Source organism: Prionailurus viverrinus, chromosome B3 (genome assembly GCF_022837055.1).
Source record: "Prionailurus viverrinus isolate Anna chromosome B3, UM_Priviv_1.0, whole genome shotgun sequence".
NCBI classification, from domain to species: domain Eukaryota; kingdom Metazoa; phylum Chordata; class Mammalia; order Carnivora; family Felidae; genus Prionailurus; species Prionailurus viverrinus.
In genome coordinates, this window is record NC_062566.1 from 36368499 (window position 1) to 36394116 (window position 25618).

Genomic DNA, 25618 nt, shown 5'->3' on the forward strand with positions numbered 1-25618 from the left:
CAAAGGGCAGAGCTCTGAATCTAACACCTTTTCCTCTAGGACTGTCTTGAGGAGCCCTGTGGGTGACTTAGGGAGGGAAACTCTGGGAAGGGGCCTCCATTTCCTTTTGCTAAACAGTCTCTTGTCTTGAAGTTCTGTCTTGGCTGTGATTCTGTTTCCGCTTCCTTCTTCCCATCACCCTCTCCATTCTCACTCTTCTTTTCCCCTCCTGGGATTCTTGGCAGAAGGACGAGAGGAGGAATCCACTGCCAAGTCCTTTATTAAGGAAGGCTTGATGGTGATGCGGGGCTTCACTTACCAACCTTGCAGAGGCTGGGGGTACGGAGGGCGAAGGAGGTTAGGCTGCTTCCAAGCTGGGGCTTGGTGGTGAGGAGGGAGGGGAGTGTCCCTCTCCATCTCAGCCCCTACCCAGCTATGAAACGTGGGTGGTGAGGTTCTCAGAAGAATATATCAGGGAGCCTTCTGGCTGGGAGGGAGGAAACGGCCTATTCCCTAGTGGGACTTCCTCTCTCACAGTGTGCGTGTTGGGGGCGGGGGGGGGGTGTGTGGAGGTTAGGGGTGGAGGGACAAGGAAATAACATTGTCTGAGCGATTGTGCCAGGCTACGTCACATTATCAGCAGCTCATTTAAATCATTTTCCAGATAAAGCTTGGAGAGGTTCGTTGACTTGCCCAAGGCCACACAGCTTGTGAACCTCAGAGCCGGTAAGGACGCCTGGAGGGTCTTGCCCCTGACTCTCGCCCTTGACTCCTGAAAGCGTCGCCGGACCTGGTGGAAGGCTGTCGGCCCTCACCTCGGGGCTGTCCGGAGGGGCCTCCCAGCAGGGGGCGCCCCGAGCCCCGTCCCGGGGCGGCCGGGAGCGCCTCCAGCCGGCGCCTGGGACCGGGCAGGCCGCTCCGCCCCCTCGGCTCCTCAGCGGCTCCGCGGGCGGGCGGCCGGAGAGCAGAGACGAGCGCCGCGCACCCGGTCGCGCCTGCCGTGCTCGCCGTGCCCGCCCAGCGCAGCCTCCCGCCGTGAGTAGCGCCCGTGTGCGGGCTCGACGGGCGGGACGGGGCGCGCGGGGCTGAGGCTGGCGGGGACAGATTGGTCCCGGGATCTGTCTCGGGTTCCCCAAGCCCGCCGCCCCGTTCCCTGACGCCACCCCCCCGGGTATGGCCGGCCTTGCCCTTGGGCGCTGTGGCCGGCCCTGGACCTGCCCGCTGCGCCCCAGAGGGCCGCGCTCCGAAGCCTGGCACTTTGACCCGAGGGACCGGGTGGGGGCAGCGGGCCGAGGCCTGGCACCCAGGCGAGAGATAGAGACAGACTTTCATCAACGTAGGGCGCCTTAATGGAGAGAGCACTACAGATTCGCGGGAGGAGAGGGGCCAGTCTTCTCAGCAACGGCCACCTCGCACACCTCCTCTCCCCATTTGCACAAGGACTCGTTTCAAGAAGGCTGCTCCGTACATAGTCAGCTTGCTTGTGGCAGAATGAAGCTGTGGTCCCCATCGTCAGGGGCCCAGACCGAGGCCAGAGCTACGGTGGGCATGGGGGTAGTCAGTGGGTCTGGGGTAGAAGGGCAAAGGAAGGAAGGCATTGTCAGTTGTTGACCCTGATTCTGGACCAGGCATTGTGGATGCCTCATGGCATGTGTGGGTCTGGCTAGCCCTCACTGTGACTTTGCCATGCGGAAATTAGTAGTCTCACTTTGGGAAGGAGGAAAGAGGTGAACACTGAGGCCATGAAGGTAGTGGTGCCTTAGGGGTACACCCTGGAAGAGAGGAAGTTATAGCTGGTTGCCTCAGAAGCAGGTGCGAAGAAGGTCCCTGGGGGCATGTGGAGAGAACACAGCCCCTGACACCTTGTTCTCTAGAATCCAGCCGAGGGCAGCTGGGGGCTGCTGCTATGGTTTCTGACTCTGATTCCCAGCTGCGTCCATGTAAGGTATTTCTGGGAGAGTCCTGGTGACTAAGGGGAGCTGGCGCCTTGGCCTCTTCACAAATACTTTCAGAGTCCTGTTCTTCCCCAAACCGCCCATCTCCTAAGATGTGTTTTTAACACCTAAAGTGGCCCCACTGATAATTCAGCTGCTTTGGGAGAGGCTTGGGCAGAGGGTGCAGGGGTGTGGATGAGGGTGGGTGGGTGCTGGTCTGGAGCAAGTTTCCAGCTGGCAGGAATGAGACCTGAACTGTCCTGACCACCTCCCTCAGGTTTGCCTCCTTATTAGATATGAGAGTGAACAAGCAGGCTGCACATGGACTGGACCTTCACTAGAAAAATGGGGTTTTCTCTTGTCAATTTAGGCAAATGGCTGATGTCTGAGCCCAAGTTTCTTTATCAGGGGTTGGAGTTCGTCAAAGCCTTGAATGCCTGGAGGGGGTCTGTGATCCTGGAGTCCCTTTCCTTTTTTTTTCAGATTTTTTTTTAATGTTTTATTTATTTTTGAGACAGAGAGAGACAGAGCATGAGCAGGGGAGGGGCAGAGAGAGAATGAGACACAGAATCGGAAGCAGGCTCCAGGCTCTGAGCCGTCAGCACAGAGCCCGATGCAGAGCTCGAACTCACGAACTGTGAGATCATGACCTGAGCCGAGACCTCAACCGACTGAGCCACCCAGGCGCCCCTAGGGTCGCCTTTCCTTCTGTGGATGACCTCCTCAGAGCCTGGGTGATGATTCCTAGTGTGGGGAGAGGTAGAAGAGGACCATCATGCCTGCTCCCTTGCAGTGGTCCCATGTCACTGACTTATATTGGGTGAGGTGGTGAGATGGTCTCTGAATGTTCAGCAGCATGAGCAGGGTTGAGGGTGCTGTCATCGACGCCCAGGGCAGAACAGCTGGAGTGGACTAGCTGTGTGACTCAATAAGTCCCTTCCCCTGTCTGGTCCTTAGTTTCCTTCTTTTGTAAAACAAGTGGGTTAGGCCAGACACCAGTGGTCTTCAACCACCCCGCCCCCCACCCCCGACCGTCATGAATTCTTACACAGAGCCCTAACTTACAATATAAAGTAGAACTGCTGTGCCTCCCCTTCCTCATGCTGGTGGCTCCTGAAGCAGAGTTTAAAAATCCCCTAAATGATCTTTGAGGTCCCTTTTTGTGAGGTTCTAGGAAATCTGTGTTAACCCTCAGAAGTGTTGCTTACTATTAGGGTTGGGGGCAGGAGTATGATTTCTAGCAATTCCATTAAGAGAAATGTGGGCATTAAGATGGGCTTCATCCTTGAAATGTCTAGAGCTGATGGCCTGTGCCTCTGACCAAAAGCTGTAGCTGTGTCCCTCCCCTCTGCCGTGTGCTTTCATCTTTTCAGGGCCCGAAAGGTTCCTGTGCCCTGGGGCCTTTTCTGGGTCCTAACTGGTGATTATAATTCCACCTCAGAGTTTCTCCCCTTTAGTTCATGTTCCTACATTGAGAAAATTGATGAAACACAAATTCATCTTGGGGAGAGATATCAGGAAGAGGCTTTAAGTTGTTATTGGTTATTTTAACTTGAAGCATCTGAGCAGTGGCTTTGAGAATGGAGCCTGGGCCACTACATTTAAATCAACCAACATTTATGGAGCACCTGATGTCTACCAGCTGCTACAAGGGGACAGAGGTGAGAATGTCACCACCACTGCCCTCATGGGGCTCCAAGACAGTAGGCAGGAGGGAAGGAATTCATATTTGTTGGAACCATCTAGACACTACTTAAAACATTTTACGTATGATATCTCATTTTGTCCGAAACTAGATATTAGTCTCATATTTTATTATGTAAAATTTTGATTGTATACAAAGTAAGTGTACATACCACATAGCCATGTAACCACTGCCCAGATCAAGAAACAGCATTGCCTGTACCCTGAAACCCCCTTGAGTCCTAGACATCACCTCCTACCCAGGGGTAACCACTATTCTGACTTTTAGCACCACAGATGAGTTTTGCCTAAGTGGAATCACACAGTATGTAATCTTTTCTGTCTGGCTTCTTTCATTCAACATTATTAGGCTTGTGAGTTTCATCTGTGTTGTTGCAGGTAGCCATAGTTTATTTATTCTCATTGTTGTGTAATAATTCTATTGCATGAGTATAACTCTATTTACGTATCTATTCTATTGATGGCCATTTGGTTGTTTCCAATTTTTAGTTATTACTAATAATGCTGCCGTGAACATTCTGACATGGGCCATTTTGGAAGGCATCTACATGCATTTTCCCTTACGGATGTTCATAGAAACTGCCCAACAGATTTCCAAAGTGGTTGTCCCAGAGTGTGCTTCTCCTGGCAGTGTTTGAGAGTTCTGATTTCTCCACATAGTCACCAACAGTAGGCATTGTCCAGATTCATTTTCCATGTAAGTAATTTGAAGCTTAGAAAAGTTGTCCTGTGCTCAATGTGTGCAGAGGTTGTAGAGCTGGGGTTTAAACCCAGGTGTGACTATGGAATCTGTGAATTCTCCTTCTGGGTTAGACATAGACAGTTATGAGCCAAAATACGAAAGCTCTAACCCTAAAATGTATGATGAGACCTCTCTGGGAACTGAAAGGGAGAAGGGGGTTTTAATTTGTTTTGATGAGTAAAAGGGTCATGGAGCCTCAGAGTTGGTAGCATTTGAGCTAGGTCTTGTGGGAAGAGAGCTGTTTTCCTAGGGAGGCTCTCCAGGTGGGCCTTCCATGGAAAGGGGCCAGGTTGCGCTGAGGCATGGCAAGGGTGGAAGTTTTGGGGGAATGGGAAAGGTCTACTTTAGCTATACTATAGGTATGTGGGGGGAGGGAGATAAGGCCAAAAAGGTTAGTTGGAGCTAAACTAGTGGTCCTAGTTTGTCCTTAGGGGGCTCCTTGCCCCCGAGCCCCTGGCTGCCCCTAGAGCCCAAGGCAGGGGCTCATGATTTTGTTGGGGAGCTGGGATTGCTTCGAACCCCTCTTAGCTCCTGATAGCAAATGGAGCTGGCCTATCACCAAATGGAGGATCTTAGCTGTTCCAGGGGCTGCTCTCAGTGTATCTGTCAACAGAACTTCTTGGAGTTTTCTGCTTTTCTTTAGTTGTGTGAACTGAGTAACCCCACCCCTCAGGACTGTGTGAAGTAGGTGATATGGATGTTATCAGCCCCTTTTACAGATGAGGGGACTGAGGCCCAAAGATGGTGCCAACCTGTGTGGGTTACACAGCTAATACACACCCAGGCTAGTCTACAACTGGGGCCCCTGGGAGCCTGCCCTTTTTTGTATTCCATGCTTGCTGGGCTCAGGCCAAGCACAAGGTGAAGACCGAAGAGGGAGGAGGATGCCCGATGGACCATGTGCACTGACAGGGCAGGAGGTCGGCAGGTGACCAGGAGAGTCAGGCTGGGGAGCCAGGCCAGCTCTGACTGGGGGTCTTCAGGGATGTGTGCTCCATGGAAGGGAGGGAGGCAGGCTGCATCTCAGTAATAGAGCTGTGGTTTGCAGGGGGCAGCATTGGAGGAAAGAGGGTGAAATGTATATATTTTCCGAGAGTTGGAACAGCTCCAGCCACTTGGCACTGATGAGACTCACCCTTATGTAATGGTGCCTCCACCCAGCTTGGTGAAAACAGTCTTTTGGGGCTCATGGGGCCCTGGGCGTGGTTGGTATCTGATTGGCAGGCAGAAGAAAAGCTGCCAACTCTAGCCAAAATGAGCTCTGAGAGGCCTTTGCTAATGACTCTCGAAAGACACATCCACAGGCAGCTGGGTTTATCTTTGTCATTTGCAGGCTGTGTCCTGGGCCCTGCCCTTGGGGTGCTGTCCAGGATGGCATATGGAACTCCAAGAATGGGTGGGGCTTCTTGGGGCAGGGGGATCCCAGGGTAGGATGCATACAGTCTCTTCTGGTGTAGTGGTGAACACTCCCCATGGCTCAGAGTTGTCTTCTGGCTCTTACTGAGGTGATCTGGGCGGGCAGTTGGCTCCATTTTATACATGAGGAATCTGAGGCTCCTCTGACAAGAGATGAGGTCACAGAGCTAGTTGTGGGCAGAATTGGAACTAGAACCTCTAGCTCCTGACTCCTGGTGCCTATTGTGATTTGTCACACCACTCCCGTCCATCTTTCCCTTGGGGTGATGAGTGAGAGAGTTTATAAATCAGTTCAGACTCGCAGTTGGGTGGCACAGCCCCTGAGGGAACTGAGGTGATGATAATCCCTTACCTTTTACAGCATTTTATAGTTTACAAAATAATTTCATGATTTGCATTAAATAGTATTAACCCATCTCACAGATGAGGAAACTGAGTCTCTGACAGTTTACATGACTTACCCAGGCAATTGGGACTTGAATCCAGAACTTCTGACTCAAAGATGAGGGCTCGCTCTCCTGTCGTATGGTTGCTTCTTTTCTCAGTAGACCTGGATTTCATGAGTACAAATTGCCGAAGCTGGCCATGGTGTTGTTTCTCTGAACTTGTTCAGAGAAGACCTGAAGAAGTGAGGAGGGCTCTTTTTCTATCTCGTTAACAAATTTGAATTGGTATACATCAAATAAGAACCGTATAGGGGCACCTGGGTGGCTCAGTCCATTAAGCGTCCGACTTCGGCTCAGGTCACGATCTCATGGTTCATGAGCTGGAGCCCTGCGTCAGACTCTGTGCCAACAGCTCAGAGCCTGGAGCCTGCTTCTCCCTCTTGCCCCTCCCTCACTTGTGCTCTCTCTCTCAAAAATAAATAAATATTAAAAAAAAAAAAAAAAAGAACCGTATATCGTCAGTCATTGGTGAGAAAAGGCTTGCGTGAGCAGGGCAATTCTTAAGGAACCAGTGCTGTGGATTATTGTTAAATTATTAGCTCCTTGCAAGCTGATTACTTTTAGGCCCAGACTCTGAGGCTTCCACCAGTGTTCATGGCTGTCCTGACCTCCCGTTTCCTCCCGTTTCAGGGCTGTATGCTCCAGGCCTCAATGAAGAGCCCAAACATGGAGACATTCAAGCAGCAGAAGGTGGAGGACTTTTATGACATCGGAGAGGAGCTGGGGAGGTAAGATGCTGGGAGAGGTGGAGGGGGTGCCTCTCCTGGTACACTTGTCACTTGATCTTGTAGGCACAGGCTTGTCACAGGACTCGTGGGAAACTTTAAAAACAATCCTGAGGCATTCACCTTCATGTGCAGCTCTGCAAACAGTCATCTCTGTGGAAATAAATACTTGCTGGCATAAGGGACTAGAATTCTTGAGCTCTAGGTTTTCAGTATAGCCTGGCTGACAGTTATGGTGAGCTAAATGATTCTCGTTTCATCTGTTACTTTTCTCACAAAGCCATTCCCAGGTTCTGGACTGAGACCTCGTCTGTTGGTTTTCTTCTCTGAGTCCCACTTAGGATTCTCCATGGCTCTCAGGATTTTGTTTCATAAGCTCAGTGCCTGAATGGGAGGTGAAGTAATCCTCCTGAAAATGGATTCACGTTGAGTAACAGGGTACGCGAGCCTCGTCACGAAGGTTCCTAGGATCTGAGTTATTGGGTGCATTTTTAGGTTTGCTAAATCTAGAATGCAGCCAGGGATAAGTCCTGATATCTGAAAATAGTTACTCTTCAGAAAGGAATGAAGATTTCCCAAGCTCTCTTCTTGCCTTCCATTTCCAGAATCTGCTAATATTTAAACAGTTTTTTAGTGATTACAGATCACCAGCCCTAGGGTTGGATTCTCACTGCAATGCAAGAGATGGGAATTCATTTCATTCTCATTTTGCAAGTGAGGAAACTGGCCCAAAGAGTTTAAGCAAGTTGCCTGAAATTGGTCAGCCAGCGAGTGACGTGGCCAAGGTCTGTCCAGTCCAGTTTGCACCCGCACACCTGTCATGCCCTTTCCAATGAGCATGGCACTTACACACTCACATATGCTTACCGGTACACCAAGCCTCACCCCTTCACACACCCAGCAGAGTAAAAACTTGGGGGTTTAGGGCCTTTGCTGTATCCACGATGCAACACAGGAGGCCTTTCCCCTTTATAGAGCTCTTGGGTCAGGCCTAATTCTCTTACTTTCTTTTATGTTTAAAGACAAAATTGAAAGAGTTTCAAAGCCAGAGGAGCCTTACTCCAAAAGGAAGGTGCAGTTACTTCAAGTCCAGGGAGTGCTTGTCCTGACTGACTAGCTGGCTGGGTGGGGGAGCAAAGACTGCAGAGACCCTGGAGGGGAATGAGTCCTCAGCCTTCTGCCTGACCTGGCTGCCACTGGCAATCCAGGGGTGAAGGGGTGGGAAGAAGACAGAGGGTCGGAGGCTGGAGGGTGGTCAGTTGGAGTCTGCCTCTGAATGGGAAGCCAGGTGCTTCTCCTGACCTTGGTGATACAAGGGAGAAAGTGGCAAGCTCAGCAGCAGACCCTGGCAGGCCTTGCCCGTGGCATTTGATTCGGTAGCCTCACCTTGGCCACATCCTATGGGGGGTCTGTGCCAAGTGCTCTGGGTACAGATATGAGCAAGACATGGACAGTTGCAGTCCTGGACGTTCAGCCTGGCCATAGGGGCAGCCGTGCACATGCCAAGGCCAGAGTTGGATGGGACCTTGTTGGGGCGGGGGCTCTGAGGAAAAAAGTAGAAACAGTTTCCTGGGGGAATTCATCTATTCTTCCTTCTTAGTCCCGTCTCTCCCCAGTTTGTATATCAGGGCTATTAGAACTGGAGGAGGCCTGGGGCACCTGGGTGGCTCAGTCGGTTAGGCGTCCCGACTTTGGCTCAGGTCATGATCTCACAGTTCATGGGTTCGAGCCCCGTATTGGGCTCTGTGCTGACAGCTCGGAGCCTGGAGTCTGCTTCAGATTCTGTGTCTCCCTCTCTCTCTGCCCCTCCCCCACTCACGCTCTGTCTCTCTCTCTCTCAAAAATAAATAAACATTAAAACATTTTTTATTAAGAACTGGAAGAGGCCTCTTCTCTGGTCCTTCACGTATAGCAGGGTGGAGGGCCTGTACCTCACAGCCTGGGAACCTTGGATGACTCCCCCTCATTTCAAAAGTGTTGACTGGACACAGGGTAGGTAAGAGGCTGAAAAGGCCTGAGGCCTTTGGAATGGCTTGAAATCCTAGGATTTGTGGTCTAGAGGCCAGATGAGCTAGAAGGCTTATAGAGATCCTTTCTTCCAGGCTCTTCATCTGAAAACTGAGGAAACTGAGACTCAGAGAGGGGAAGATCTTGCCAGGGGCCATAAACAGGCTGGAACTAGAGCTGCCAGGAGATGAGTGCTGAGATTCAGAAGGGACAGTCCTCTTTTTCTCTCCTCCCCTCCTTTTCTTTACTTATCATGCTTCTGATAAGTTCTGAGGTTCCTTGTGCCAGGCACTGTCCAAGGTAGTGGCAAACCAGCAGATGCATTCCTGTCCCTTTGCAGCTTATGATCCACTGGTGGACAAAGGCTATAAACCAGTGAACAGGGGAACCAAGAGCATAATTCATTATGGCATGTGTTAAGGGCTGTGCAAGGAGAGAACAGGATGCACTGAGACAGAATAGGGGACAGAGTTGAGACCAAGTGGTCAGGGAATGCTGCTCTGAGGAAGTGACTGTCCATTTGAGAACTGAGGGCTAAAGGTGCAGGCAAAGGCAACAACATGGACACAGGCCCAGAGCTGCTGAAACTTGAGCTGTAGGTGAGCAGTGCTAGATGAGGTTAGAGACATAGGTATTAGACACGTGGCCAGTGAGCTTTGTGTCAACACAGAGTGGTGGAAAGGTTTGGCACATATTGAGATTTGGGTCCCGTTCCTAGCTGTGCAACCTTAGGACAGCTTACTCAACCTCTCTGGGGCCTCTATTTTCTTACCCATAAGATAGAAATAATAACAGTACCTAGTTCATGGTCGTGGGAATCAAGTGAAATGCCAAGTCTATGGTACCCTCATGGAACCAGGCACAGGGTAAGTGCTCGATGAACAAGAGCTTCTGGCCTTTGAAGTATATTTGGGACACCAAGGCCCTGCCTCCCACCTCTGGAGCGCCCCCAAGAGGGAGGTGTGGGACTCTGCAGGAAGAACAGAGTTGTTGGGTCATGCTTATTTTGGGGAGAGGTGCGTGTAAACCTGCTTCCTCTGCTGTCAGTGAGCACCCTAGGGTAAACTCAGGGATGTCTTACTGTTTTAGCTCCTCATTCAGTCCTTCCTGTGCAAAAATGAAAACAGCAACACCATTTTTCATTTTTACCCGTACTGATAGATGAAGCTCACACACCTAATGTTGGGTAAAGAAAGCCAGGTGCAAAAGAGTCTGTACTGTATAATTCCATTTGGGTAAAGCTCAAAATGGGCAAAATTAATCAATGGTGCTGGAAGTCAGAATAGTGGTTATTCCAAAAGAACTAGTGCCTGGAAGGCGGCATGAGGGAGGTCCCATGGGGTGGGTATTGTTCTGTTTCTTGATCTGGGCACTTACTTCACAGATACATCCTTTATGAAAAGCCATACCTCTTTATGTGCATTTTTTTCTGTAGGCCTGTTATATCTTAACTAAAACCGTGCATTAACAAACAAGGAATCTTTCACTCTGTTCCTTGGCCTAGTCTGGTCCCTAAAGCTCATGTTTTTGATTCATTTGGATGTCTTTATGTCCTTATCCTACAAGTAAGAGAGCATCTGGGAGTAGAGCTGCTAAATCCACCTTTGGATTGGGACAGTGTGCCCTGGCTGGAGGGTCCTCAGCTGCTTGACCATGTGATTCTTAACTGATTTCATGCTGAGTGCAGATACTTAGCTGTGCCATTTTGGTACCAGCCTGCTGGGGATGCTGGAGATTGTCTGCTGCTTCTGAGAGTGGCTGGAGAAATGCTGCAACCTACAGATTCTGGCTTCTCCCAGCCTTGGTAGCCAGGGTAGGGTAGAGCAGGGGAATATTAGAGCAGGACTTATAAAGAAAAAACCCATCCAATTCCTCCTTTTTAGACAAGGCTAGGTCCAGAGAGGGGAAGTGACTTGTCCGAGGTCACTCGGGGAACTAGTCATAGACCAGGATGGGGACCGGTGGTCTGCCTATTCTTAGTCTGGGGCTCTGGCTACCACACCATAAGGACTCACAACGTACAAACTCATTTTTGCTCTCATTTGAATGCTTCTCAGGGAGTGGAGGAGAATATATAGTAGGGTGGTCTTTTCTGTTTGACCTTGAGAGTAGAGCAACAGTGTCAGAGTCAGGAGGTTGAGCATTGGGGAAGGAGTGATGTTCCCCAGGGGGAGGGCACTGATAGATACTCCCTCCCCCTGGGGAGTATGCCCAAGAGTACAAGGTATTTTAGTGAAAGCAGCATGTAATGATCAGTGCTTTCTTCTTTCTTGTGCTTATATTACTTTCCTTTACTTAGATTATTACATTGACATAAAATCATAAAATGTTATGCTGAACTGGATTTCAACAAGAAGTTAGTCCAAATCTCCATTTTATAGATAAGGAAAGTGAGGCCGAGCTCACCGAGGAGGTGAGCTGATTTGTCCAAGGTCCTAGAGTAAGCAATATGGAAGGTGGAACTTAAAGAAGCTTTTATATTATTTTATTTTTAAAAATATTTTTAATTAATTTATTTATGTATTTAACACAAGGCAGGAGGGACAAAGGGAGAGAGAATCTCAAGCAGCCTCCATGCCCCTGTCGAGGGGCTTAATCTCACCACTATGAGATCATGACCTTAGCCAAAATCAAGAGTCGGATGCCTAACCAACTGAGCCACCTAGGCACCCCAGAAGCTTTTAAACTGCACTGTGCTAATTTAAACAAACATACAGGGGTGCCTGGGTGGCTCAGTTGGTTCAGTGTCCGACTTTGGCTCAGGTCATGATCTCATAGTTTGTGAGCTCAAGCCCCATGTCGGGCTCTACACCAAGAGCATGGAGCCTGGAGCCTGCTTTAAATTCTTTGTCTCACTCTTTCTCTGTCCCTGCTTGTGCTCTCTCTCCAAACAAACAAACAAACAAACAAACAAACAAACAAACAAATGTTTATCGATATGTACATTCAATTTTCATCCATAGCCCCAGCTCTGTCAAGGAGCCTACCTCACCATTACCCCACACATGCCCTCACCCCACTCCCCTCTTCCCTGGTGAAGACAACAGCCATAAGCCTTGCTACTACTTACAGGAGGCTCATGTATGAAAGGCTGAAAGGTACCCTGCCAGGCACGTAACCTGCAGAATCCCCTTTTGTAGGGACAGGAGCCTTGGGCCAGGGAAGGAGCCACTGTTCTGGACCTCACCCTTCCTAAACAGAGCTGAGGAATTTGCTGCGACATCCATATTGACAGGGCTGCCTGCCAGACCTGAGTCACCCGATGGGGTTCTCAGTGGTTAAGATCACACATGTAGCTTAGCCAGGGCAGCCTCTTTTGGGGGAGAAACAAAACCTACAGGAATGTGTAGAGCTCAGATTTACTCAGGCTGGTTTCTATAGCCCAGTCTAGCCACAAAGCACTATAGGAAACAACAATAATAAGTGTTTGGATTTACCTGTTGCAGTCTTTGGGGAAGGGTTTCCAAGGTGAACTTTGAAGCAAAGAGGCTTTTGGTATTTCTTTTTAAATTAGAAACTTCTTTTTTTTTTATTATAGAAGTTATGCATGGCAAATGTCATAAAGTTCTGAAGAGTTCAAGTAAAAGGTCAACTCCCTCTACCCTCCTTCCTTGTCTCATGCCCACAGCTAGACTTTGATGATAATTTTCTTCTGATGCCTTTTAGAACTTTTCTAAGCAAAGCAAGTGTGTACAGGGGCCCAGATGGGATCATATGACCATAACTACAACTTGCTTTATTCACTTAATGAAATACATTGACTATCTCTAAAAATCTTTTAATTTATTTTTTAATTTTAGAGAGAGAGAGAGAGCACAAGTGGAAGAAAGGGACAGAGAGAGAGAGAGAGAGAGAAAGAGAATCCCGAATCCCAAGCAAGCACCATGCTCAGTGCAGAGCCCGATGCAGGGGGCTTGATCCACGATTCTGGGATCATGACCTAAGCCAACAGCAAGAGTCAGAGGCTTAACTGACTGAGACACCCAGGTGCCCCTGAATATCTTTCACAGCAGTATATAGAGATCTTGGAGACTTATTTTGGATGAAAGTTTTTTTTTTTTTTTAATAAAAAACTAGAGAAGATAAGCCAATAAGAAATTAGTAGCCTTAACTCAGCCAACTATTTTTATTTCTGACTTCTACCTTCTCATTTTTCCAGAGCTGTTTCTCACACCCACACATCCCCTTCTCTTTTGTGTCTGCTTGAGGCACATAAGCTCAGAGTTAACATTCTCCCAAGTGCTGAGCTCCTGGGGCAGGGTGGGGAGGCCAGGGGGGAGCAGGGCAGCGCTCATGGCCCCGGGATTGCCCAGGGATGAGATGAGGCCTATCTCACATTTGTTTGTTTGGGGCCATCAGCTCTTTTGAAGGTAGGTTTTCTTATTTTGTTTATTTGTTTGTGTTTGTCTGTTTAAGTTTTTATTTTAATTCCAGTTAGTTAACATACAGTGTAATATTCGTTTCAGGTGTATATAGTGATTCAACACTTCCATACAACACCCGCTGCTCATCACAACAAGTGCACTCCTTAATCCCCGTCATCTAGTTCACCCAGCCCCCACCCTGTCCCCTAGGTTCTTACTTTGAGTGTCACTATAGCACTGAGACAGAGGCCGAAGGTCCCAACAACTTCGGTGACTTCTCCTTGTTCTTGCTGTTCCCTTGCTCTTGGATAAGTTAAATTTTTCCTTCAAGGTCTAGGTCAAATGCTCTCTCCCTAGCAAAGCCTGACTCACCCCATCCTACTCCACCCTGTTCTGTAGACGTAATTACTGCTTATTCTGGACCCACATCCCTGTTAAGTGCTCAGGTCATCATACCTCATGTTACCTGAAAGAGTTCACTGGTCATCTTCCCACTGAAGATTCCTCCAGGCGGGGCGCCCCTCTATAGTGTCCAGAGCACTTGATAAGTGCTCGGCTCCCACAGATACCCATCAGGAGACTGCAGTGCTATCTGGAACCTACTCAGAATTAAATCTGAGGCAGAAAACCTCAGCCAAGTCCCCAGCACCCATAGACCTTGGCATCCATGAACGTTCAGAATTTTGCAAACACAAAGTGGGAAACAAAATGCAAAAATGACTTCCATTTCCTGGACACACGTTATTATATTTAATCCTTATAACGTCCTGAGAAGAGTTATTACTCCTGTTTTATAGATGAAGAAACTCAGTCTCCAAAATGCTAGGTAACTGGCTCAGGAAATACAGATCTACCTCATCAAGGAGAAGCCAGCTGGGAAATTCCACTCGGTGCAACACAACAAATCTTAGAGAAAGTCAGAAATAAAAGCCAGAAACTTTTCTGGACAGAGTCCTGTCACCTACTCTGGGCTGGGATTTTTGTGCCTCTCTGATAGCATACGTGTTTATATTTCCTGTTGCTGGGAAGGTGAAAGTGGCTGACATATGTTAAGAATCTTCTGCACTCACATCAGTGTCTGTGCCGAGTGCTTCCCATCCTTCTAGAACAATATGAGCTGGGTCACATTCCCACTCCCCAGATGAGGAAACTGAGGCTCAGGGAAGTTTTACATGGACTCTTTTTGTCACTCATGCCAAAAGGCTTCTCTGCCACTAACACCAGGCTTATCTTCTTCAGGCCCAGGAAGCTCTCAGCTTGGTGTTAGTGGCAGGGAAGCCTTTTGGGCCATAGTTGTCTCTTAGGCGAGCTAGTGGTTTCTGAAAGATGAGTGGGGTGTGTGGATGCATACGTACACATCTGTACTTTAGGTCATTGTCATAGTCCGATGCCTCTTTCTAGGCACCCACTGTGTGATGGGCACCATTTAGGGCTCAGGCCTTGCCCCAGAAGAACTCAGGCTCAGCTGGGGCACAAGGATACTCTCCTCAAAAGCTAGTGAAATGAGATAGAACAGTCCATGAGCTAATAGGGGGACCCCTAAAACATGTGCCAGTTGTTCAGAGGAGGAAACCATCACCCTGGCAGTAGGACAGCTTCTCACAGTCTAATCCGGGAGATGGCAGATGACCACCCCAAGGTAAGGGCTCTGCCAGAGACTGAGGGGCAGCAGGCCTGGGCTTGGGCAAGAGAGCACATGGTGGTGGTCGAAGGGATGGGGCTGCCAGGAGGACGAGTGACCGCAGAGGGCCCTGGATGACAAGAGGCCACGGATGAAGGAGGGAGGTGCTTTCATCACTCATTGTTAGGAAAACAAAGCACAAAGCCACTCAAACAAAGTGGCTGCATTGCCCACGCTTCCGTCAGAAGCTGGCACACAGGGCGAATCGCTCGCCCTGAGGGGTAGGTCTCGTTGAGCTCAGTTTGCGTTATGAAAACTGTAAGAGCTGGAAGGAGGTGCTTATGTGGGGATCACTGAAATCATGATATACCTATATCCACAGCATACACTCTCTTTTCTACCTCATCGCCAGTATGCACATTTTGTGTTGTGTTGTTTTTGGGTTGACGTTTTATTTATACCTTTCTGTGTATCCAGAGTCCATATACCTTAAACATTTTCCATTTCAAAATAATTGCAAGTTTAATAAAAGTTTTCAGACTAACAACTCCCATATATTCTTTATTCAGATACAGCCTTTTAACATTTTGGCTTCTCCCTCCCTCCTTCCTTCCCCCTCTCCTCCTCTTCCCCCTGCTCCTCTCCCTTCTTTCTCTTTTTCTTTCCTTTCCTTTCCTTTCCTTTCCTTTCCTTTCCTTTCCTTTTCTCTTTTCTTTCTTTCTTTCTTTCTTTCTTTCTTTCTTTCTTTCTTTCTTTCTTTCCTTCTTTCTACTTATCTATTATTGCTTCTAAGCCATTTGAGAGTGGGTTGCAGACATTATACCTCTTTATCCCTTAATACTTGATTATGCATCTTCTAAGGGCTTGGCTATTCTCTTTCATATCCATAGTACAGTCTTCAAATTTAGGACATTTAACTCTGATATAATGTTTTTATTCAAGCTGTCACCCTTGTTCCAATTGTGTTAATTCTTTTTTTTTTAAATTGTTTAATGCGTATTCATTTTTGAGAGACAGAGTGCAAGTGGGGGAGGGGCAGAGAGAGAGGGAGATACAGAATCCGAAGCAGGCTCCAGGCTCCAAGCTGTCGGCACAAAGCCCAATGCGGGGCTCGAACTCATGACCTGTGACCTCATGACCTGTGACCTCATGACCTGTGACCTCATGACCTGAGCCAAAGTCAGATGCTCAACTGACTGAGCCCGCCAGGCACCCCAATTTTGTCAATTCTTGATAGCAGTTTTCTCCCTGCAGAACAAGATCCAATGCAGATCATACACTACATTTTGCTGTCATCTCTCTTTAGTCCCCTTTAATCTGGAATGATGCCTCAGCTTTACTTTGTCATGACACCGGTATTTTTGAAGAATGCTAGCCTTAAAAAAAAAAAGATACAATACAGTCTATATACTTTTGTTAACTTCATAGTGTTCTGCTATGTAGACATTCCCAGTTTACTTAAGTTCCCCCTGTTATTTCTCACTGCTAAAAATAAATGTTTCTGTGGACATATTTGTTGAATTTCCTCTCTGCATTATTTCTGCTGGGCATACTCCCAGGGTGAAATACTGGGTCAAAGACTATGACTGATTTGTGTAATGGTTGAAACTAGATACCGAATCAGTTTGACAGCTCACCAGCAGGTGCTTATTTCTGTATGGCTTTGTCAATATACTTTCATTGTGTTTTTGCGTGTTTTTGGCAGTTTAAAAGTTTTGTAAAGACACATTCATGTTTTCACAGTGGGAAAATTTAAAGTGGTTCGAGTCTCCTGTGCTTCTCCCTTAGTTCCAAACTTTATTCTCTCTGCAACTTTGCCCTCTTTCGTGTGTTTACATTTCATTTTCATTTCGTTGCATTTTTGGTCATTGGAGAATGTGAAGTTTTGAGAGCAACAGAAGGCAGGTAAGGCAAATGTAATCATTCCCATTTTATAAATGATGGAAATGAGGCTCTGGAAATTTACCTGACCCAGCCTTGTCAGGACCAGAGGTAGAGAACTCTTCCCTATAGCCCGATGGTGTTGCCTCCCTCCCCCAAGAGGGAGGGGATACGAGGTCTTTAGGGAACCAAGAAAGTCCAGCACAAGATTCCACTTCTTTGTCCATACTTTTAGAAGCTGGCTGGAAAGGGTCTAAAAGAAAGTTTTCTGAGGGGTGTCTGCGTGGCTCAGTTGGTTGAGCGTCCAACTCTTGATTTTGGCTCAGGTCATGATCACAGAGTCATGGGATCGAGCCCCAAGTCAGGCTCTGTGCTGAACACGGAGCCTGCTTAAGATTCAATCTCTCTCTGTCTCTCTCTTTCTCCTCTCTCTCTTTCTCCCTCTGTCCTTCTCTCCCACTCGTGCTTTCTATCTCTCCCTAAAATTAAAAAAAGAAAGAATGATTTATGAGAGCTTGAAAGAGGAGTTGCCTGGAAAGGGGGCTGCTTTTGAGGGCAAAGGAGAGAGCATGGTTCCCCTCTACTTCTTGCTGGGGAAACCCACATGAGGGGTAAGAGCTGAGGCCAGTGGTAGAGTTCAGGCCTGAGGTACGCATCACCTCAGCTGCAGTAAGGCATCCCAGGCTTGGACAGTGCTGGTGGGGGGTCTTAGGAAACCCTGAAGCTTCCAGGTCTTCCCACAGAGGTAATGGCTGTGACCTTTGTGTCTTTCTGGGAGATTGCCCCGGACCCTAAAGCAGCCTTCAACAGACTTTAGAGCCCAAGAACTTTAATCTGCATGGGCTCCTACACTATCTAGTCCAGGGGACAGAAAACTACAGCCCTATAGCTGTATCTTGTCCGCTACCTGTTTGAGTGGTCCTGGAGCTATGAACTGGTTTTACAGATGAACAGTTCCAACAGATTGATTATAGAAAGCACAGACTTTGGGCCCCAGTTAAGTAATATGTTTTCCCCCCACCAAAAAAGTTCCGTTCTTCTAATTGGAAGACCTGTATTACAACAAACAAAACAAAACTCATTTCTTACTATATTTTGAATTTCATCAACTAAAAATTTGTGGAAATGTTTATTTTCTCCCTCATTATATAAATACCTATGTCATATCCTTAATTTTGCTTCTTGATCTGCAATGCAGAATATTTACTGTCTGGCTCTTTGGGGAAAAATGTGACTACTCCTGATCTTCAGTAGAGTTTACTATTTAAGCAGCAACACGTTAAAAAATGGATTATTGTAGGGTGGGGAACAGGATATAAACTGATCAAGGTGAAGGTGCTGTTATGGAAAAGGATGAAGAAGGGGTTAGCAGAGGTCCACCTGCCTCCCTTCCCTGTCCTCCCTCTCATAGCCCTTGAAGAACCTCCAGGAAGACAGTTTCAGAACCACTGTCTACCTAGGTTCATCCTGTCCTTCAGAGAGTGCCAGGGTAAGAAGAAGGGAAAGGAACTCTGGGTATTAGGGATTGAGTGTCTTCTCTAAATCTGGTCCTGCACTAGGCGTGGGTGTTCATTATGTGGCTTGTGTAGGGCTCTTGCAGCCCTATGTGGTGAGAAATGTTTCTCCCATTTTAAAAGTGAGAAAGCTAGAGCTTAGCAAGTTCAGCTGACTTGCCATAGTAAGTGCCAGAGCTAGGAATTAAGCCCAAGACTTCTGACTCCTGGTCCAGTACTCCTGCTGAGGTACCAAGATGCCCAGAATTTTCTTTCTTTAAAAAATTTTTTTTTAATGTTTATTTATTTTTGAGAGAGAGAGAGAGAGAGAGAGAGAGAGCGCGCGCATGAGCAGGGGAGGGGCAGAGAGGTTGGGAGATACAGAATCCAAAGCAGGCTCCAGGCTCCGAGCTGTCAGTACAGAGCCCGATGCAGGGCTCAAACTCATGAACTGTGAGATCATGACCTGAGCCAAAGTCAGACGCTTAACCGACTGAGCCACCCAAGCACCCCACCCAGAGTTATCTTTTTGCCTGAGACCCTCAGGTCCCCTCCAGAGAACAAAGAGGGAGGTTGATACAGTTGGTTCACGCTCTTGGTGGACTATTGGAGGAGATCTGCTGAGAGCCCAGTTGTCCTGCATTTGATGTACCTCCAGGGCTGGCACTGCCTCCCTGCTCATCCCCAGTCCTTGGCAGCCAGCATCTAACTCTGAGACCTCAGAACCCTAATCTTGAATTCTGAGCTGCTGGCCCCTGGTGTCGTGGCCACAGGGCCTAGGGGGTGATGAAATATCCTTCTCTCCTTGGGGTGAGGTTAATTTGGTACCCTGGGGCAGAGCCCACAAGCTACAGAGGAGACTTTAGCTACAGTGTGGTTCTAGGAGGCAAAGAGTTTGTACCAGTCTTTTGGAGGACAGTCCCCCTTCTCTCTGTCCCGTCTTTTCAGCTGAGGAGACAGGGCAGAGGAGAGAAGGGCAGCTGAGGGACTTCGGCAGGAGGACAGGCTCAGCACAGGAGGTTGACAGTGACTGTTCTGGGTGCTGGAGCCACCAGGCACTGGTATGATTTTGACTCTGCTGCTATGAGCAGGTTGGACCTCCAACAGCATCGCTCTCGTGGGCTGTTTTGTCATCAGAAGATGGTCCCTGTCTCACAGAACTGTTGAAATACCACTTGTGGAATCAAGGTCTCTTCATGTTTTCTAGCCTTCTGGGGTCCCATTCTTTAATGTCCGAATAAGAATAATGAACATTCCATTCCAGGGCAACAGGAAGTCCTGTTCCTAATCCAGCCTTTCTGGCTCTCCCCAGGGAGCACTCACAACTCAGTTATCGGAGCCATATCTCAGAGCCTTGGGCTCAGGGGCCCCTTCCTCCTTCAAGACAAGGCTGATCTCCCTCTGTGACCTCGTGTCAGGCACAGACTCGGGCCCACTTCTGAGTGCCTTCCCTCAACACCGAGATTGGTTGCAGGGTACACTGAGGAGACCCCCTTTTCTTCACATATACCCAGTTTAGCTCCTTATTGTTGCGACCTCTCCCTGAGTGGACCCTGGCCTTTTTATCCTGAATGAAAGGCCCTTTCAAGTTTTTCCCAAACAACAGCCATCTCTGACCTGCACTTGCCCTGCCCCCATGATGGAGTCTTCTGTCTCTTTTAGCATATGGTAACAGCTCTGAGCAGCTTTCAAAATACCACTTTCCCCATTCCTGCCATAGACGTGAGGGGTGTAGCCTGGCATTTGGGAAGTGCCCAGCAAATAGTCACAGATATGGACACCATTATGCTAAAAGCCTGGTTGTCAGTTGTTTTGAAGAGCTCATGGGAAGGAGCTGGGTTGGGCAGTTTCTCTGTTACTCATCTGATCATGAGACTCTTGATTGGGGTAGGCAGACAGGTGGAAGTCACTGTCCCCATTTTACAGATTAGGAAACAGAGGCATAAAATCCAGTCCCTACTGTTGAGAGCAGGGAGACCTGATCAAGTGGAGACAAGGCTGTGTATCCATGAGATTTTGTAAACACAGGTCCAAGCAGCAATATTGAAAATAATGTCTTAAAGAAAGACATTTTTTAAAGCACCTTCAGAACTAGCTAACTGTAGCATTTGTAGAGATTGGGGTCCTGACATTCTTTCTGATGTCTCGCCCTGATATAGGATCTTCCTGGAGTCCACACATGTCTCTGAGAAGATGTTAGTTTTCTGCTGGTCAGGAAGCACTGCCAGGTCCTGGCTAGGTTGGCCTGGCTCCACCCCCACCCCTCCAAGTCCCCTGGCTCCCAGTGCTGCTACCTTCACTACCTTCTAGCAAGGTCTGTGGCTGGGCCATCTCTAATGGGGCAGCTGAACCATCCCTCTCCAATACAGAGAATGTATCCCTCAGATGTGGGGGGGTCACACCTGGGCAAAACTGACTACTAGTGACTGCTTGTGTGACCATGACCTTGGGCAAGTTACTTCACCTCTCTGAGCCTTGGTTCTCTCATCTGTGAAATGGGGAACATACTACCTACCTTATCAGGCCAGGATGTGAACGTAGATCTTTCTTGACTCCAGAGGATTGATCGAGATTAAGACTGAAACATGAAACACCATGGTTGTGATCCCCAGGGGTATATCTGAATCACACAGGAGATTTAAAACATACAAATAAATAAACAACATGCCTACATGCCAGGGAATTGAGGTTTAGAAGGTCTTGGGTAGGGCTCTAGCATCTGTATTTTTTTAAGATGTCCCAATGTGTGTAGAATATACAACTGGATCTGAGATCATTTCTTCGAAATAGTACTTGAGACACATAGCAGGCTCTCAGAGATGTTGGTTTATTTCTTGCTTCTCTTGATGGAGCAAGTGTCTGTATTATCCTATGTCCTGGCTATGTTAATTTTACCACTTTGCCTTTGCTCACACCAGACGTCTGCTTAGATGTCCCCTCTCCCCTCTCCACCAACCCCTGCTGTGCATGGCTTCTATCATACTCAACATTCCTTTCTTGCTAGAACTACATCTCTTGCAGAAGATGGACAAAAGTCTAAAAGATAGCCATTAAAAATGTAATGGTATTGGTCGCAGGGGTGGGGTGGGGAGGAGGGGAAGGTAGGACCATGGAAAATTTAACCGTTTTTTATTTATACTTTTCTGTATCTTCTAAAAAACATTTAATATTTTTTTCCATTGGATATTCTTTCCTGCTTTGTCAAAGATTAGTTGGTCATACTTCTGTGGGTCCAACTCTGGAGTCTCTATTCTATTCCATTGGTCTATGTGTCTGTTTTTGTGCCAATACCATGCTGTCTTGATGATTACAGCCTTGTAGTAGAGGCTAAAGTCTGGGACTGTGAGGTCTCTCGCTTTGGTCTTCTTCTTCAATATTACTTTGGCTATTTGGGGTCTTTTGTGGTGCCATATGAATTTTAGGATTGCTTGTTCTAGCTTTGAGAAGAAAAGATGCTCAACGTCACTCCTCATAAGGGAAATACAAATAAAAACCACACTGAGATATCACCTCACGCCAGTCAGTGTGGCTAAAATGAACAAATCAGGAAGACTATAGATGCTGGAGACGATGTGGAGAAACGGGAACCCTCTTACACTGTTGGTGGGAATGCAAACCGGTGCAGCCACTCTGGAAAACAGTGTGGAAGTTCCTCAAAAAATTAACAATAGATCTACCCTATGACCCAGCAATAGCACTGCTAGGAATTTACCCAAGGGATACAGGAGTGCTGATGCATAGGGGCACTTGCACCCCAATGTTTATAGCAGCACTTTGAACAATAACCAAACTATGGAAAGAGCCTAAATGTCCAGCAACTGATGAATGGATAAAGAAATTATGGTTTATATACACAATGGAATACTACTTGTCAATGAGAAAGAATGAAATATGGCCTATTGTAGCAACGTGGATGGAACTGGAGAGTGTTATGCTAAGTGAAATAAGTCATACAGAGAAAGACAGATACCATATGTTTTCACTCTTATGTGGATCCTGAGAAACTTGACAGAAGACCATGGAGGAGGGGAAGGGGGAAAAAAAAGTTAGAGAAGGAGGGAGGCAAACCATAAGAGACACTTAAAGACTGAGAATAAACTGAGGGTTGATGGGGGGTGGGAGGGAGGGGAAAGTGGGTGATGGGCACTGAGGAGGGCACCTGTTGGGATGAGCACTGGGTGTTATATGGAAACCAATCTGACAATAAATTTCATATTAAAGAAAAAAGAAAAGCCAAAAAAACCACATTTAATATGTATTTCTTGTATCATATAGAACATATTGCTTTTTAAGTATTTCACGCTCAGGAGTTTGGATTTCTTGCTGGTTTTACATTGGAAGAAAGGTTAATGGGACTGGAGAGAGACAGGGGCATGGAAGTCAGGCTAAGGAGGAGTGAACTGCTGTAGAGAATGTGAGGTGATGAGATCTGAAAGCTCTTCAGGGGAGGGATGGTCTCCCCTGTCTTCAGGGCTTCACTGTCTTGCATCCTTCATGCAGAAAGAAAAGACTCAGTAAACCCTTGCTGAGGGATTGGTGAGTGAGTATGGCAGCTGCTAACAGGGAAGGTAACGAGGTGGTGGCAGATCCATACTGATACCAACTGTGAGTCTCCCATCTCTCTTGTCAGAAAAATTCTGGCACATACCCCAAGGGGTTTGGAAAGTCATTTGTGATCACGCTATCAGAATTTAAACCAGAAGGGTCCCAAGATACCATATGCCCTACCTCTTCAATGCACTGTGAGCTCTTCAGAATAATTTTTAAATTTTAAGTAGTCTGTTCTTCACAGAAGTGGTCACCATGCACAAGTCCTTCTTTCTTGGGCCTTAAAAAAAGTGATTTGACTTTCAAAGAGTCCACTCTTTAGGGATCTTGTCTGTTGGGTGAAGTGACGTATACTTGTATGTATCCTAGCTCAAACCCTAATTATGCTGACTTTAGGAAGCTCTTTCTAAATAAGAGTTTCCCCCAATAAGTCTAGAGAACCTTTGCCTAATGCTTTGAAGAACATGAGCATTAACTGAGACTAGAACCGAAGCAACATTAATAACTACAGGTGCTCATTTAGTAATAACTCTGTTGTACATTTTCTGTTTTCTCTGTGACATTGCCCAGTGGCCAGATATTAAGTGGCACTTGGGTGGTTGGTTACTCTTGTAAAGCTGTACTCTATGCCCACAGGTATATGGCTCTGATTTATTTGCCTTTCCTTTTTGTTGCCACTTTAGCTTCCTCTTTGCAGGGAAAATGATTTAGGCCAATGTTAAAGCCATGTCTTCCCTAGATTCTGTCAGGCACAGAGTCAGGAATAAGTGGCTGGCCAACTAAACTGAAGGCTGTGGCTGACTTAGTTCCATTATTTTGCCTATTCTTCTTGCCCAAACTTACCTCTCAGTACTTCATAAACTTTCTCCACCCTAGCTGCTGTGCCCCTCTGTCTGAGCCTTTTATTTTTAAATGTTATTTTTTAAGTTTATTTAATTAGAGAGAGAGAGAGTGTGGGCAAGTGGGGGAGGGGCAGAGAGAGGAAGCGAGAGAGTCCCAAGCAGGTTCCACACTGTCAGCACAAACTGTGTCTTATAAACTGAGATCATGACCTGAGTTGAAATCAAGAGTCCAACGCTCAACTGACTGAGCCACCCAGGCACCCCTAAATGTTTTTAAACGTTTTAATTCCAGGGATGCCAGAGTGGGTCAGTCAGTTGAGTGTCAGACTCTTTGTTTTGGCTCAGGTCATCAAGTTGTGATCCCATGGTTTGTGGGCTCGAGCCCCAAGTTGGGCTCCGTGCTGACAGCATGGAACCAGCTTGGGATTTTCTGTCTCCCTCTTTCTCTGCCCTTCCCCTGCTTGCGTGCATATGCTCTCCCTTTCTCTCTCAAAATGAATAAATAAACTTAAAAAAAAAAGCTTTAAGTTTTAATTCCAGTTAGTTAACATACAGTGTTACATTAGTTTCAGGTATTCAATATAGTGATTCAATACTTCCATACATCACCCAATATTCATCACAAAAACTGCATTCTTTAATTCCCATCATCTACTTAACCCATCCCCTCCCACCTCCCCCGCTGGTGGCCATGATTTTGTCCTGTATAGTTAAGGATCTGTTTCTTGATCTCTCTCTCTCTCTCTTTTCCCCTTTCCTTGTTTTCTTTGGTTTCTGAAATTCCACATACAAGTGAAATCATATGGTACTTGTATTTCTCTGAATTATTCCACTTAGCATTGTACTCTCTAGCTACATCCATGTTATTGCAAATGGCAAGATTTTATTTCTTTTTATGGCCGAATAATATTCCATTATATATATACACACATATATATGTGTATATATATATATATGTACACATGTATATATATATATATATATATATATATGTATATATATATGTATATAAATATTTACCACATCTTCTTTATCCATTCATCCAACAGTGGACACTTGGCTGCTTCCATATCTTGGCCCTTGTAAATAATGCTGCTATAATATAGGCATGCATGTATCCCTTTGAATTAGTGTTTTTGTATTCTTTGGGTACATACCCTGTAGTGAGATTTCTGGATCACAAGATAGTTCTGTATTTTTAACGTTTTGAGGAACCTCCATACTGTTTTCCACAATGGCGGAACCAGTTTGCATTCCCACCAACAGTGCGCGAGGGTTCTTTTTTCTCCACATCCTTGCCAACACAGGTTGTTTCTTGTGTCTAGGCCTTTTAATGAGATGTTCTTTTCCTCCTTCAGAGCACTTTCTCTGTCATCTCCCTCTTTTCCCCTAGTTCTCCTCAGTCCTCAAGTACAGTGAAAATGCCTCCTATTCCTCTGCAGCCTTGGGAGAGGGTACTTCCCCCAGCCTCATCTATCTCTTTGAGGAGCCATAGCCCTTAGAGTCTGTGCCTCATACAGAATTGCTCTTAAGTACAAGGCTTTTTGGAGGTTCATTCTGTGTCCCAAGCCAGACTGTGAACCCCTTGAGGATAGGGGCCAATGTTTATCTTTCTTAGTGTTCCCCCCACCTCTAGTATGGGGTGGGCCCATAGTAGGTACTCAGCAAACACGGGGGCTGGTGCAACCATAAGAGGAGCTCAGCCAGCGCTGAGCCCCAAGGGCCTGAGTTTGTGTCTACAAGCCCCGGGGAAAGTAGAAATGCAGCATCATTTTCCTCACGGCCCTGCTCACACGACCTTCTTTGTTTTCTTGCCTGGAGGAGGGGGGAGCAGGGGAGCAGGCCAAGTGTGCAGAGCTGTTTGACAGCCCAGAGCTGTACAGAATGCTCACTTGTTCTCCTTCTCGTGTGCCAGA

At 47.1% G+C, this 25618-nt stretch overlaps 1 protein-coding gene across 6 annotated transcripts in view; it reads left to right on the forward strand.

The window, feature by feature from the left end:
- Window positions 1–597: 597 nt before the first annotated feature.
- Window positions 598–25618, forward strand: part of DAPK2 (death associated protein kinase 2) — a 118136-nt gene continuing 93115 nt past the window's right edge. The window contains exons 1-2 of one of the 6 annotated variants that reach the window (XM_047863961.1): window positions 598–705; window positions 6852–6949. In XM_047863961.1, coding sequence (XP_047719917.1) covers window positions 6858–6949 — 92 coding nt within the window. In that variant the 5' untranslated portion in view covers window positions 598–705; window positions 6852–6857. Of the gene's footprint in view, window positions 706–740; window positions 1015–1058; window positions 1522–6851; window positions 6950–25618 lie in introns of those variants that run through there. The other 5 variants (XM_047863960.1, XM_047863959.1, XM_047863962.1 and 2 more) reach the window with 5 other exon arrangements.